Raw genomic sequence first — 14,788 nt, 5'->3', positions numbered from 1 at the left:
GTGCGGCCTCTTGTCTTCGCTTTGCTCTCTGCACCTGCTTCCTTCTTCTCGCTTGCTGAGGACTGGCTTTCTTTGCTGTTTTGGGCATAATTCATCCAAGTTGCCCACCAATGGTGCCCTTGGCTGGCAAGACTTCTAATCCAGCATCTATGTCTTACTGCTGGAGGCTTTCTATGTCCCTCTTCCAAATTCCTACTGAAAAAATCCAATTAGGCCAGTCTAGCCTTGGGTCAGCTGTCCACTCGTGGGCTGTAGCCAAAGAACAAACGTGGCTTTAGGGTGTGCAGCGGTCATTGGGAGGGGCAGGACCATTGCCCAATGTCCAGTACCTGAGGGCATTTCACAGTATTCTTTCAAAAAGGAAATGAAAGGGATTCCATTTTAAAAAACATAATAGCTGAAAATATTACAAGTTATTATTCTTTATAACAAGATTTGTTTAGTCAGGTGCCTCATGTCCTTAAGAACAAAGATAAAATTGAGAGGTGTGAGTGCTGTTAAGCCCAGTCTCCTAGTAAGAATTATAAATTGATGACGTCTCAGAGTTCTAAAGCGAATTCTGAGAAGAAGCTCTAGCTAGTGCTTACGTTATAAGGAATGTCTTGAAGTTCCATGGAAGGTTGAAACCTGGAAATTATTTAACAATAAAGGAAGAGTCATTTCAGACACTAAGTTGAAACATTATGAAAGACTACCAAATATATAAAAATAAACACAAGGTGTGCTTATTAGAGTAGAAAAGGACTGTAGGTCAGGGAAAAGGAGCTTAAGATAATTTGGCTAAGATAAAAAAAAATAAAACATTTAAACTTATACTTTTAATTTCAATGTTATTTAAAACAGTTTTTTTGCCCTGGCTGGTTTGGCGCAGCGGTTGGAGCGTCGGCCTGCGGTACTGAGAGACCTGGGTTCGGTTCCCGCTAAGGGCACGTGCCTCGGTTGCAGTTTGTCCCCGGCCCTGGTTGGTCGTGCGGGTGGCAGCCACTCGATGTGTCCCTTCACATCGATGTTTCTCTCTCTCTCTCTTCCTCTCTCTCCCTCCCGCTCTATCTGAACAAAAAAATGGAAAAATGTCCTCGGGTGAGGTTATAAAAAAATAAATAAATAAATAAATAAAAACTCATTTAAACAAACAAACAAACAAAAAAACAGTTTTTTTCTTTATTGATTTTAGAGAGAGAGGAAAGGAGAGGGAGAGAGATATAGAAACATCGATGTGAGAGAACATTAATTGGCTGCCTCCTGCACGCCCCCTACTGGGGATCAGGCCCACAATCTGGGCACATGCTTTGACCAGGAATCGAACTGGTGACCTCTTGTTGCATGGGTTGACGCTCAACCACTGAGCCACACCCGACGGGCCAAACTTACACTTTTTAAAAGGCGATGTATTTTAGTTTCAAGAAGCATTCAGAAAATGGTAAAGAAATGCAGTGGAGTTTCTTTGTTATTGGATGAATGTTTGTGTCCCGTTGCAAATTCCTATGTCGAAGCCCTAACCGACTTCCCCGGGCCCTCACCCTGGGGCTGAATTCAGAGATGATAGGGATCTCTTAGGAAGTAATTAAAGTTGAATGAAGCCATAAGGGTGGGGCCCTGATCTGATAAGACTAGTGTCCTAATAAGAAAAGACACCAGGAGGTCACGGTGCAGTCTAGCTCCACCCACGCGCATGCGCAGAGGAAAGGCCCAGTGAGCACACAGAGAGATGCAGGTGGCCATCTGCAAGCCTGTCCCTGGGCAAAAAAACAACAATCTCTGGAAGAAAATTAAAATTTGAAACTTCAAAAATAGTATTTGTCTTTATAGTTGATTTTTAGAAACAGCCTAGGTTTTATTAAATGAGGCAGGAATAAGCATGTTCCTTAGCCACTCTGAGGACTCAGCAGCACTGGGTGGCCTGGACAACTTGGAGGTATAAACAAAGGCAGGAGAGGAGTAACTGGATAGGGAAAGAAAAGAGGGAGAAAAGGGGAAAGAATAAGGGAGAACTAAAGGGAGGGAAAGAAAAGAGAAGGGATGAGCATAGGATTCCATTACCAGTTCTTTGAAAACCAATGTTAAGATTCACTTTTGTTCTGGACTGTTATTGTCAATGAATCCACCAGGTGGTGCTCTGAAATACCAAATAAGACTCAGACCTTAATTTAACAAATTATGTTGCCTGAACCTTCCAGTATTGATGATGAACAAAATTGGAAAGGATACATGCCTGACCACTCTTTATTTAAAAATATATATATTATATAACTATATACATTTTTTTGTTATAAGGATACAATTTAGGAGGTAAATTGGAAGGGGAGGGGAGGGGAGGGGAGGGGAGGGGAGGGGAGGGTAGGAAAGGGAAGGGAGAAGAATTGATTGGTTGTCTTCCTTATGCAAGCCCTGGCTGGGGATGAAATCCACAACCTAGGTATGTGTCTTTTTTTTTTTTTTTTTTTTTTTATCCTCACCCGAGGACATTTTTCCATTTTTTGTACAGATAGAGTAGGAGGGAGAGAAAGGAAGGGAGAGAGAGAGAGAAACATCGACGTGAAGGGACACATTGAGTGGCTGCCACCCGCACGACCAACCAGGGCCGGGTACAAACTGCAACCGAAGCACGTGCCCTTAGCGGGAACCGAACCCGGGTCTCTCCGGACCACAGGCCGATGCTCTAACCGCTGAGCCAAACTGGCCAGGGCTAGGTATGTGTCTTGAACGGGAATTGAACCTGCAACCTTTTGGTGCATGGGACAATGCTCCAACCAACTGAGCCACACTGGCCAGGGCATGAAGGATACATTTTAAAACCAAGAGAATCATAATAAATATTTATTCCCAAAATTCTGTTTCCATATCTCTCTCCCAGTTTCTTAGGACTGAAACTGGTCCCCTGTTAGAGCCGTCTGTCTCCACCGTGTGCCTGTGGATGCTGAGGAAAGTTCATTGGAGGAGTTAGATTTTCTGCATCCAGCCTGGCTCCAAAGGCACCCTGGCTCCATTCTCCACATTTTGGTCTCTGCTTTTGGCACACCTCTATCTTCCGGGGACCCTCAGCAGCTGAGGTCTGGCTTGTTAGCCCAGCACCCTGCTCTCCTCTCGGCTGCCTCCAGACACCATTCCCAGATAGGTCTGACTCTATGCCCAGTCCCTTAGCCACTGGAAGTGAATTTAGACTCTTGAAAAAAGTCTCTAATTTGTAGCACAATATAAATTAAAGGGACAAAACAGGTGACCTGAGGAGAAATATGCACTGGGAGCTGTGTTCTCAAAGATTTGGCATTTAATAACCATAATGATGACAAATGACAGTGTGAATGTAGCAGCATTGTATTTGTGAAGTCAGCCTATCCTGAGTTCAAATTCTGACAATCCCATATGTTACCTGTATGAAGATGGCAAAACAAGATAGTCTCTTTGAACCTCAGTTTTCTCTCCTGTACAGTGGGGATAATACCTAGCTTGCACAGTTGCTTGGGGGATTAAGTAAGATCACATACCTAAAGCACCTGGGTTAGTGGACTGCCCATCAAATTCGGTGCCCTTTCCTTCCTCTTCCTTACCTTATCCCTGTGCTCCAGCTCAAAATGTGTACTCCAGTGCCAGTAACAGGGACACTGCTCCCCTGAGTCTACTCCTGCCATGGAAATCTGCTCCCACACTTTCCTTATGCTGACCACTGCCTGGGTCTCCACCATCTTGCTGCTTCCAGCTCCTCATTGCCTGGTGCTCTCAGCTCTGGGACGACCTCCAGCTGGTGTGGTTTGCTCTGCCTCTCTGTGGCCAGTGGCCTGCCTGCTTTCTGCAGTGGCTGCTGTCCGTTACAGCATGCACTCTGGGTGCATCCTCCACTCCACTGGCCCAGGGGGGTCCCCATTCCTGCTGCTGGGTTAACCTGCCAAATCATTGCCCTCCTTTCAGTCACTGGGCCAGACGCTTTAGGAAAAGAGCTGTTCTGCTGCGCTTTGCCACCTGGGTGTGTGCAGAAAGGTTGTGATTTCTAAACTGGACTGGAGAGAGGGTCTCTCTCCTGACAGAGACAGCTGGCCTCTGAAACTGCAACTTCAGGACCCACAATGCCGCCTCTGGGGGTGTCACACCATCATAAAACCTGGGTCCCTTCAGGGCAGGAGTGCCCCTCGGGGAGCAGCATTGCCATGGGTGTAATAGGAAGTTGGAAAGGTGAGAGGATCGATCGAAGACAGTAAAAGCTCAGAAGTCGTGTGTCTGCAGAGCAGCTGGGTCAGGCCCCAGGCCAAAGACACCGACGGAGTTACAGGAGCCTATCGAACTGGAAAGCTGCCCCTTAGAAGACAGAAGATACTATTACTACAGTGGTTTAGCAGGACAATCCTATTTACATATATTTAAAAACCATTCAATATTTTGTGGATGTAACTTTCTACTATAGGGGTGGGCAAAAGTAGGTTTACAGTTTTGAGTACACAAAACAGTTAGTAGAGCTATTGCAGTCATCACAACCTGCGTGTCTTTCCCCATATGGACAGCTGTAAGCCTACTTTTGCCCATGCCTGTATTTCTGAAACTGTTTTTATGCTAAAACGAGCTCTTTAGAAACTCCGTTTATCTGAATTATGTTTTATTCTCCAAACTTGTATAACCACAAATGCTTTCTTTTTTTTTTATGAAGCGTTCACTGTTTTTTTTAAACTTAGCCTCACCAGATTTACATTAAATGCTTAAAATCCAGGCATTTAAAATTCTGAGGGAAGTGATAAACATCGTTTAATAGAAGTGTCCCTGTGCTGCTTTGTTCACGGTAGAAATGGTTCTGAACATCTGCTACTTTTCAGAGATAGTATTCCTAATCATAGGTACAGAACTATTATAGGAATTGGCATGTGATCAAGTTCTTAATGAAAATTTTATCTCCAAAATTTTAGTCTGCTCTCCACAAACAGCAACAACTATTTGAGCAATAAACCAAAATATGGTCCCAGAGAGCCTGGCGTCATAGTTGTAGGGAAGCTGACATGAGATGCTTCAGTTTGCCGAAGCCGTTTGCTTTTACTGTCCTCCAGATAACTCCAGCAACAGCTCTTCAGTTTATTCCTCATCACGCTTGCACGCTTTCTCTTTTATGATTCTGAATACTTTTTCTCTCTGCACACTGAGTGTGGAAAACAATTAGATCAGTTTTGATGCTGAGGTGTTATTGGTTTTATGTTAACGTTTGCTTTGGGAACGTTGGAAATCAATGTAAAGGATGGATCTTATGGGCAAGCTCATCACTCCAGTTTCAAAGAGTTATACACTGTATGATAATATAATAGTCTCCAAATGACAGAGAGTAAGAGGATAGACCAGTGGTCCCACAGGCTAGTGTTGGGGTCACACCACGGGGTTTCTTTGTAGTGATGGAACATGTCTATATCCTGACTGAGGTGTTGGTTACTCAGATCTACACATGTGGTAAAACGTCATAGAACAATAGATCAAAAAAGAAAAGAAAAGAGGAAGAAACACGTTTACGTGGAAATCTGAATAAGGTCTATGCGTGGGTTGATATTATTGGACAACATCTCTGTCCTAGTTTGGACAATGTGCTAAGGCAAAGTAACATTGTAATCGAGGGGAGCTGGGTTAAAGGTCCATGGTAACTTTACTACTTATACAATTTCTTGTGGGCCTTAAACTATTTCAAAAATTATTTTTTAAATCAATGAAAAGAACTTATTAGGTTTTTGAAGAGTTTCTTTCTTTTTTAAATGCCAGAGTGTAAGTTCTCCGAGTATTAGTATAAGGCAGTGACAGTAGGTGCTCTAGGAAAAAAGGAAGTTTGTAATAATCCATAGGACTTTTCCAATAATACTTCCTAAATAATGTTTCCTTTTACTGTTAGTTTCTTCTCTCCCCTCTGCTCATCCAGTTTCTACCAGTCTTTTATGCTCCTTTATGATCCCTGACAGCTCTCTGTTCCTCTCTTTCTTTCCTACTGTCTTCCATTCCTTGTGTACAATATCATCTCATTATTTCCACAAAACGCAAAACCAGGTCAGTCACTTCCATTTATAGTTATGGTGTGTGTGCACCTCTGAGAATTTCTGGAAAGCGGATGGATGTTAGAAGAATTCTAATGATCAGGGATAGGTGAGACAGAGAAGAGAATTTGTATTTATATTTTACTGGATTATTCCTTAAGAGGCCAAAGTTACTTACAGTTGCCCCAGGTCCCTCGATAGCTAGATTTTAGAAGTGTTCTTCAATAAACACCCAGGAAGGGACTGGAATGAACAAGAAATAGGATGGTAATATTTTCTATAACATAGATCTTAGTCTAAATCAGGTCATACTTAAAATTCCTAATTTTCTCATTCCAATGCAAGACCTGTTGATACTACAGGGGGGTCAAAGTTGATTTTCCCAGAGTTGTTTTGGAGTTGATGCTTACCTGAATCTTCAGGTCAATATGATACCAAACCTCAAGATAATAATCCCCCATTTATTTTTATTCTATCCTTAAAAGAAAAAAAAAGTTGTGGGTGCAAAAGAAGATTTCTGATTGATATTCAAGAATGATTCTACATTGCTTGATTATATAAATAAACTTTGGAGATACTTGGAAATGGCTTTCTAAATTCAATATCCTTTATAATGTTAGCCACTCTGCAAAGTCTTTGGGGTCAAGGGGAGGTCAGAATAAAAAGCGTAATTGCAGCTACCTGGAGTGTGTATGTGGAATGAAGAAACCAACTTTTTAACATTAAATATGACACAATAATCATTGGCCAAGTGGACCTGGTATCTAACACAATTTGATGTTCTGGAGTATGAGTGGTAGAAGATGAATCATGAAATTAACATTTATGAGGCATTAATCAGGCCCTTGCTAATATCATTCAGTGCCTGCTTATCTTCTCTGCCTTTCATTGAATTTCAAGTAAAGAAAAAAAATTGCCCTGGTTCTAGTGAGTCTAAGAATGAATGCAACTAACTGTGGATGGGGTTCTCACTGATTTAGGACTTGGATAGCATTGTCATTCCTTTCTCTGTGTCTCACAAGGCATTTTAGAGATATCTTAAATAATCCTAAATATCCTAAATGATGATTTGGGACTCCCAAGCACGTAGACTACTTGAAGGCATGATTTTGTGTGTTTCATTCTATGTCCCTGAAGCTAAAACAGTGTCTGACACAAGTGCTCAATAGGTTTTGTTGAGTTGAATAGGCAATTTGGTGTTGGGAAAAGAACGTTGGAGTCAGACCAACCTTGGTTAGGAGCCTGGCTCTGCCACTGGGTGACCTGGGACAGATGCTTCACTTCCCAGAGCCCTGGTTTTCTCGTGTGAGAGGTGCTGTCTGACTAGCTGGGGTAGCACACATGAGCTCCAAGGGTGGAGCTGGGGAAGCACTGAGTGCTCAGTGAGAGATGTTCCCGTATTAACTCACATCCGGCCCTTCCCCTTTTTGCTAGAGCTTTCTATTTCTCAAAATGCAATTGATTCAAAAGGAATCATTTTGAGAGAAAACCATCATGATTTCTATGAGTCTCTAGAAACAGAATTTCTGGACAGAGGAGCTAATTCCTTCCTGTATTTATTAGTTTATTGACCCTGAATCAACCAATCACTTCCACGTGGGATCTGTACCAACATAAACATGGAAAATGCTGCTTTCTAAAATTTCACCAATTTTCACATTCATTATTTTCAGTCAGGAGGGGAAATTTGGGTTCTGTTTAATTTCCGCTTGTCAAGTAGGTTGATATATGGACCTCTTTGATACCTAAGATGACCCAAGGAGCTAAAGATGCAGAATTTTCGTCTTCCTTGACATTTCAAGGTCGATATATTAAATTCTTCTGACAAGTGACTTCTAAGCATTCTAGTCTTTGAAGTTGATTACAAGTTCTCACTTTCACTCAGTTGTTGTGGTGTACCTTAAATCCCTCATTTGTTTTTATTAATATTATAATCAATTATTGATCATTTACTATGTATCTACTTTCTAGTGCTGTAAAGGATAAGATACATAAGAGTAAGAAAGAAAGTTGAGGGTATAAGCTCTGTTCTCAGGGAGAAAATATATACAAAGTAAATTTAAAATAAATTGTATTATATGGATAAAATATATTTTATACATAAAATGGCTTGCATAAATAAAGTTATTAAATAAGAGATTATTATTATGATTATTAGGTTTGTTGTTAAACTGGAGAGACAAATCTTGTATACATTAGACAATTAGAAAAATTATTTGGGAATATTTGCATATGTATAGCAGTGTGGTAAATATATTTATATATTATTTTTAAGTGCAAGAAATATCATAAATAGGCAGCTAACTTCATAGGCTGTCCGGCAAAGAGGAAGTTGCCAACAAGGGCCAGAAGAAACTAATGGGTATGAAGAGCTGGTACCCTCTCAGGATGGCCCAGAGATGACAGTCACAACGCCCATGGAGAGTGGAAAATTCCAATTCAATATAGGCCTACAATACTGTCCAAGGAAACTGATCCAAGGGAATTGGGATGCGGGGTTAGGAGCTCTGAGGAGGGGTGATTCTCGGTGAGGTGTGCAACAGAATCATAGGTCCAGGAGGTCCTTCTGGGTTAAAGGTGTCTAGGATGACCCTGGCTATAAGACATGCTGAGAATATGGAAGAATGAAGGGCAGGATTGAGGCTGGCTGGAGCTGGACCTAAGGGGAAATTAATTGGGAAAAAGGGTTAGTCAAGAGTAAGGACTATTAGACTGGGAAGTAATGCATTTTGACTTGGATCATTCCTATAGACTGAATGCTTGTGTCCCCCCTAAATTCACATGTTGAAACCTAATCCCCAATGTGATTGTGTTGGGAGGCCTTTGGGAAGTGATTAGCTCAAGAGGGTGGAGCCCTCATAAGGGACTGGAGTCCTCATCAGAGGCTGAAGAGATGAGATCAGAGCTCTTCTCTTCCGCCACATGAGGACACGGTGAAAACTTAGCCTCTGTGAACCAGGAAGTGGCTCCCACCAGACACCGAATCTGGTGGCACCTTGATCTTGGGCTTTGGGCTTTTCCAGCCTCCAGAACTGTGAGAAGTACATTTCTGTTGTTCATAAGCCACCTGGTCTACGATACTCTGTTATAGCAGCCTGAATGGACTAAGACGATCGAAGAATGAAAAATAGAAATTACAGCTGCTTTTAAAAATTCAAAGAATAGCTTGGAGTAGCTTTGTAAATTCTGATCAGTTTGTTTTCCTCTCTCAACAGGAATCTTCCATTATTCTTTTCGTGGCCAAAAGAAAAGATAGACTTTCTGGTTCACTGTTCATTGCGCCGATACTACAGGTTATATATTTATATTTTGTATCCTAAGCTTCTCTTTTAGAATAAGTAAATCAGTAGTGGAGTGAAATTTATTAAATGAATTAGAAGACTTGACGCTCTTCATCTTGAAGAATCTTCTCTACCAGTCACATTCCTACCTGTTGCTTATAATCATATCAAAATCACCTCTTTCATGAAACCTCACCTGGCTCCTCTATCCATAACTGACTTCCCCATCCTTTGAAACCTCATAGCATGTTGGTTTATAGGTTCTCAGGGCCCTCACTTATTCCTTTACTCTTCAACAACATTTAATTTATCTCTATGTAGAATTTATTTATAACCCTTATTGTTCCAAAAGAGGAATAGAATATTCCACAAAAGGAATAGAAGAAAACATAAATGAAAATATGGTAATGAAAGGAAATAAGTAAGGACTATAAAATGAAGCCAACTGTCACAAACATTTTTTGGGTTCTTGCCATGTCCCACATGCTTGACAGTTTTTGCTCTCCTGGAAAGCAGAACAGAGTTGGGACGCAGATGTGGCTTATAGATCAGTTCAAATTTAGGAAGCAGCTTCCAACCATCACTAGAGGTTTGATATTAATAATTGTGCCCCCTACCTACCCATTTTCTTAATCTTCCCACTTATTATTGTTGTTTGTTGACAGAAAGTAGGCACTGGTGTATTATCAATTGTGCTAATACTAAGGGACTTTCTAACTCCACAGATATCTTGGTAGGTCTAGCCTCTTCAAGGTTTAAGGGCTTCCATGCCAAAACTATAATACAATTCATATAATTATTTTGGGAGACAGGGTGTTTCTCTATTTCTCCAGGGTATTTCCATTCCCTTTGTGTATGCTTAATACATACTATCTAGTAAAATGAATCCCTGGCAGTTTTCTATCAAGTTAAAGCTGCCTCTGTAAAAGAAATCTCATTGATATGTTGTTCTCTCTACATTGGCTAAATGGCAGCAAATAAGATAAGCAAATGATCTTCATTTTCTAAATGTTGTAAGAGCAACTGATGGCACCAACATAGTCATTTATGGCTCCAGGGCAAAGTACATCTGGAATGTTATGACTGTATCAGTATGTAAAAGTGCAGATTATTACCATGGCAATGCAAATAGCTACAGATTTCCCTCAAATCATGACCTAATTTCTATATTTAGACCAAAATAATTACAGAGAAAAATCCCTTCTGAGCCATTTTTGAAGCAAAGCATTTGTATTAGGAACATTTTTTAAATTATAAGAATATTTACTCTAATTCTGATGTATATCTTTATGTGTGAAGCAAAAATAAGAAAACTATAACTGAAATATAATTTTTATTGTAATTAACCATTAAAATAGTATTTTATTATAACAACTATCACATCAGGTAATGACTAGTAATTAGAATTTTTCTCACAGGACTTATTTCTTCAAAATGCTGAATTTTTGCTGCTCTGTTTCTAAAATTCAACTAAATTGCCAATGTAAGATTATAGGTCTAAGTGTTCCTTCACAAATTAGAGTTTTACTCCTAGGTAGCTCCAAGAAATGTTAATTAATTTCCTGAGGAGATCATATATATATATATACACACACACATACACACACACACACACATACATACACACATATATATGTATGTGTATATGTGTGTGTGTGTGTGTATATATGTATATATATGTGTGTGTATATATATGTCAGTTATTTTATTCATTCATTTATTTATTTTTAAGAGAGAGGAAGGGAGAGTGAGAGAAACATCAATCATTTGCCTCCGGTATGCAGCATGACCAGGGATCCAACCCTCAACCTTGGTATGTGACCTAACTGGGAATCAAACCCGTGACCTTTTGGTATATGGGACAACACTCCAACCAACTGAGTCATACTGACCAGAGCTAAAGTCAGTTACTTTAACCCAGCAAGAGAATATTAGCCCCTGTTCCCCCAAAGAGCCAGGTATACACATTTATGTATGTCAGGAGCTTTGCCATCATCATTTCTGGGCTTTTATTGGTGGGAGAGAGAGGGTGCATCTGATACAATGTGGGGCAGAGGGCATGCAGGGTCATTGTGGAGAGGGGCATACAGAGGTTGGTTTGTGATCTAAGGGACAAGCAGGGTCTAATCTGGGAGTCATTAGGGGATGCTTGGAGCCAACAGGTAACATTAAAAGCCAAAGGGAAATAAGTCAAGAACCCAAGAGCAACTGCTAGGAGGATCCAAATAAGTTTGCAAAGACAACTTTCTTATGTAGGACAAATATGTAGTAAATCCCTGGCCATGTTTCTCAAGGTTTTTCTGATCACAACTTAGTAAGAAATATGTTTTAAATCACAGCCTAACACGTGCTCACTTGCAGCCCTCATTGTGTCAGAATTTCAGAAAGATCCTTGCTCCCACCACGGGTGAGGCACTGTGATATTTTCAGTTCTCTTAGGTTCTAGTTTATTTCACTCAAAAGATGTTGGGAGGAGACTTATGAAACTGATTTCATGACCTGCTGATTGATAGAAGTCCATAGCTTAAAAACGTACTGTTTTGAAGACTGGGGAGATGGGATGAAGAGAGTAGGAAAAAAAGGCTAGAGGCTGTGGTTTCTGATTGTAAGGAGATTGAAAGCTCCTTAGGAAGTTAGACTGTAACATTTGAGACAACAAAGTAACACATTTAGAGGAGGGTAAATCAAAACAAGCAAAGTAACAGGCAAATCAGCATTAACACAAGTTAGTTATAGAAGTGTCAACTTGAGATGTGAATGGTTAAGGTCAGCGATTAGCGTTTTCCTGGAAAAAATAAGTGTAAAGCTAGCTTTTGAGTGACACGGATTGACGGAGAGTCCAGAAATGGAAATAGCCCAGACAGTGTCACAGCAAGCTCTGACAGTGTGTGGCTCCCAGTTAGAGTGGACAGTGTGTATGGTGTAGAAGGATGAAGAAGTGAACTTAGGAGAGGAGAGGAAGGTGGAAGTTTCAAATACTTTAGCCTCAAAGACATTAGAAGAAAACTACCTTTGCCTATAGAAACGACAGAATGCAATTAGGTTTAAGGATTATCCTTGTGACCATGTTGAGAGAGGATGCGTTGCCATCATATCTGTTGAAGACAAAGAAGATTGTTGTTGTAACCTAGAGAGTGTGAAAACCCTGACCTAATGGTACAGAAGTGAAAACATAAGCAGGGAAGGGTCTAGAAGGCTTGAGGATGCATTGGCTCCTGTAAGTCAGTTTGTGACATACTTTCTTGGTATAAGAGTCAAAAGCTGGGTGTGACTTCAGAAGTGATTAAAGGGACTGGCTGTGCACAGTGTCTCCTGTTGCTCTGCCAAGGCACTGTCTTCCTCCAGCTGTACCTGGCTTTACCAGGATTCATCATTCCTGGGTTAAAACACAAAGAGCAAACTCATTCAAATGTCTTTTCACCTGGTTGGATGGGACAGTAAACTTTTATCAGCCTCCCTCTGATTTCTGAAAAGCTGTGTGTGCATTTAGGCAATCTGCCAGCTCTTTGGAAAATTGGACCTAGATCCTCCAAGGCAATGAAAGAAGAGAGGTTTCTCATGTGGGTGAGGGTGGCTGGACCTTGGACCCCTGCCTCCTCCTTCTAGTGATGCATCTTTCCCTTGGGGATTTCACTAATTGTCCCTGCTCCCGTTTCTGCTGGGGGTGCCCTTCTCTGCTTCCCCTGCCTGGGGAGATCTAGGCCTGGGCTCTGTAAGGAGCTTGATAGAAGATACAGCTGCAAAAACCCCTTACCATCAAGCATGCTGTACCTCAGAGTCTCGGAGTGCATAAATGGCAGCTGGCACGGGATGAGCGCTCCGCCCTCTCTTGGCACGCATGCCCGTGCTGCTCCCACTGTTCGCTGATTCAAGTGCTCGTACTGATCTCCCCCCTTTACCAGCCGATAAGGACCCTTATCAGCAGGGTTAACTTCTCATCCACTTCATAGTCCTTTACTACATAGCACACAGTAACTTCTACCAATGTTTATAAATTAACAGCACATGAGAATGTAAAGCATTGTTGTTATTCCTGGTGTCCCTACAAGGCTGAAGTTAAAGTTTATATCTTTTATTTAGGACAATGATTCAAAATTCATTATTGGAAATTAGTTGATCACATGAGTAGAAATTAATTATTTGGCCTTGGACTATCTCAAAATATGGTGAATATCAAGGGGGAGACCTTAGGAAGATGCCAGGGAGCCTCAGAGATGCCCGATGAAAGGAAATTCTATATAAACAGAAGCAGAGCACCAAAGTCAAACTTCATCTGCTTAATCATCTTACCTCAAATTGTTTTTCCTACATCACTGCACATCTACTTAAATACTGTCTCTTCCCACTTGTGTTTATGGTGCATTCCCTCGATACCTCTAAGGAGAGCACACATAGAACAGATTGTTGCTTTCCCGGACTCGGTGCTGTGAGCTGTCCTCCCCTCTCAAGTCTACAGTGTTGGCCCCTTGATGCTCAAGAACTGCTTGTGCCTGGAAAAATACATCCAACTCCATACAGTGAGGGACTGTCTCTGGTTTTCTCATTTTATCTTTAGTCTAGCACATAATAGTCTCCATGAGTATTTTTGTTTGAATGAATATTCTCAGTGGTCTCTGAATCCCACCCCCCCTCCCACCTCCTTTCTTTCAGGGCTGGAACAACCATTATCTCTGACAACTTAAACTCCCACTTTCTTGTATTCATCATATCTGTAAGTATGCAGCAAAGCATTACCTTTTTAGTTAAAATTCTGGCAGGGAGCTACACCCAATGATGATATCCCCTAGATGACTTTCATATTTGTGATCAGCTCTTGAGCTAGGGTGCGTTGGACCTGACCACAGGTTGCCCAGTGACGCTAGATGGTTCAGTATTGACTCATTTTTTTTCTTTCTTTTTTAATCATCACCCGAGGACATTTTTGCATTTTATCTTGAGATAGAGTGGGAGGGAGAGAGGGGAAAGAGAGAGGGAAAAACATCCATGTGAGAGAGACACATCGAGTAACTGTCACCCACACGACCCCAACCAGGGCCAGAGACAAACTGCAACCGAGATACGTGCCCTTAGTGGGAACCAAACCCTGATCTCTCTGGACCGCAGGCCAACGCTCTAACCGCTGAGCCAAACCAGCCAGGGCCAAGTTTCTTTCTCACTCAGTTATTCACTGTCTTTTCTCAGGGTCGCTGTCGGATAATTGCTCAAGTGAACTATGAGGAAATATCTGTACATTCCTGTGTAATGAAGTCAAGTTCTGCCACCCTGAAAAATGCCCACACTGTTCTTCCATCAAGAGGAACTCTTGATGTAACTGGAAGAAGTTTAAAAAGTAAGAATATTTCTGTCTAATAAGGTTGCACAAACATTGGAATTTATTTCTGAGTTGCAATCTACCAATTCTGGATCCATATCAGCCATATAATATTTATTTATGTTAATTACATGAAATACTTTTCAATATACCATTAAAAAAAGAAGGAAAAATTAAAACAAGTGTTTTCTTTTTCATTAAATACTATT

The 14,788-nt window shown here is 41.0% G+C and overlaps 1 protein-coding gene across 1 annotated transcript in view; it reads left to right on the top strand.

Annotated features, from left to right (window-relative positions):
* The window catches only part of LOC118625571 (cyclic nucleotide-binding domain-containing protein 2-like), a 56,277-nt gene that overhangs the window by 26,062 nt on the left and 15,427 nt on the right, over positions 1 to 14,788 (top strand). Inside the window, exons 4-6 of the mRNA XM_036254625.1 lie at positions 9,203 to 9,280; positions 13,919 to 13,979; positions 14,450 to 14,597. Coding sequence (XP_036110518.1) covers positions 9,203 to 9,280; positions 13,919 to 13,979; positions 14,450 to 14,597 — 287 coding nt within the window. The remainder of the gene's footprint in view (positions 1 to 9,202; positions 9,281 to 13,918; positions 13,980 to 14,449; positions 14,598 to 14,788) is intronic.

Source organism: Molossus molossus, unplaced genomic scaffold (assembly GCF_014108415.1).
Source record: "Molossus molossus isolate mMolMol1 unplaced genomic scaffold, mMolMol1.p scaffold_m16_p_1, whole genome shotgun sequence".
Taxonomy (NCBI): Eukaryota; Metazoa; Chordata; class Mammalia; order Chiroptera; family Molossidae; genus Molossus; species Molossus molossus.
Note: the sequence above shows the minus strand (reverse complement) of the source record. Positions and strands in the feature narration are given on the sequence as shown.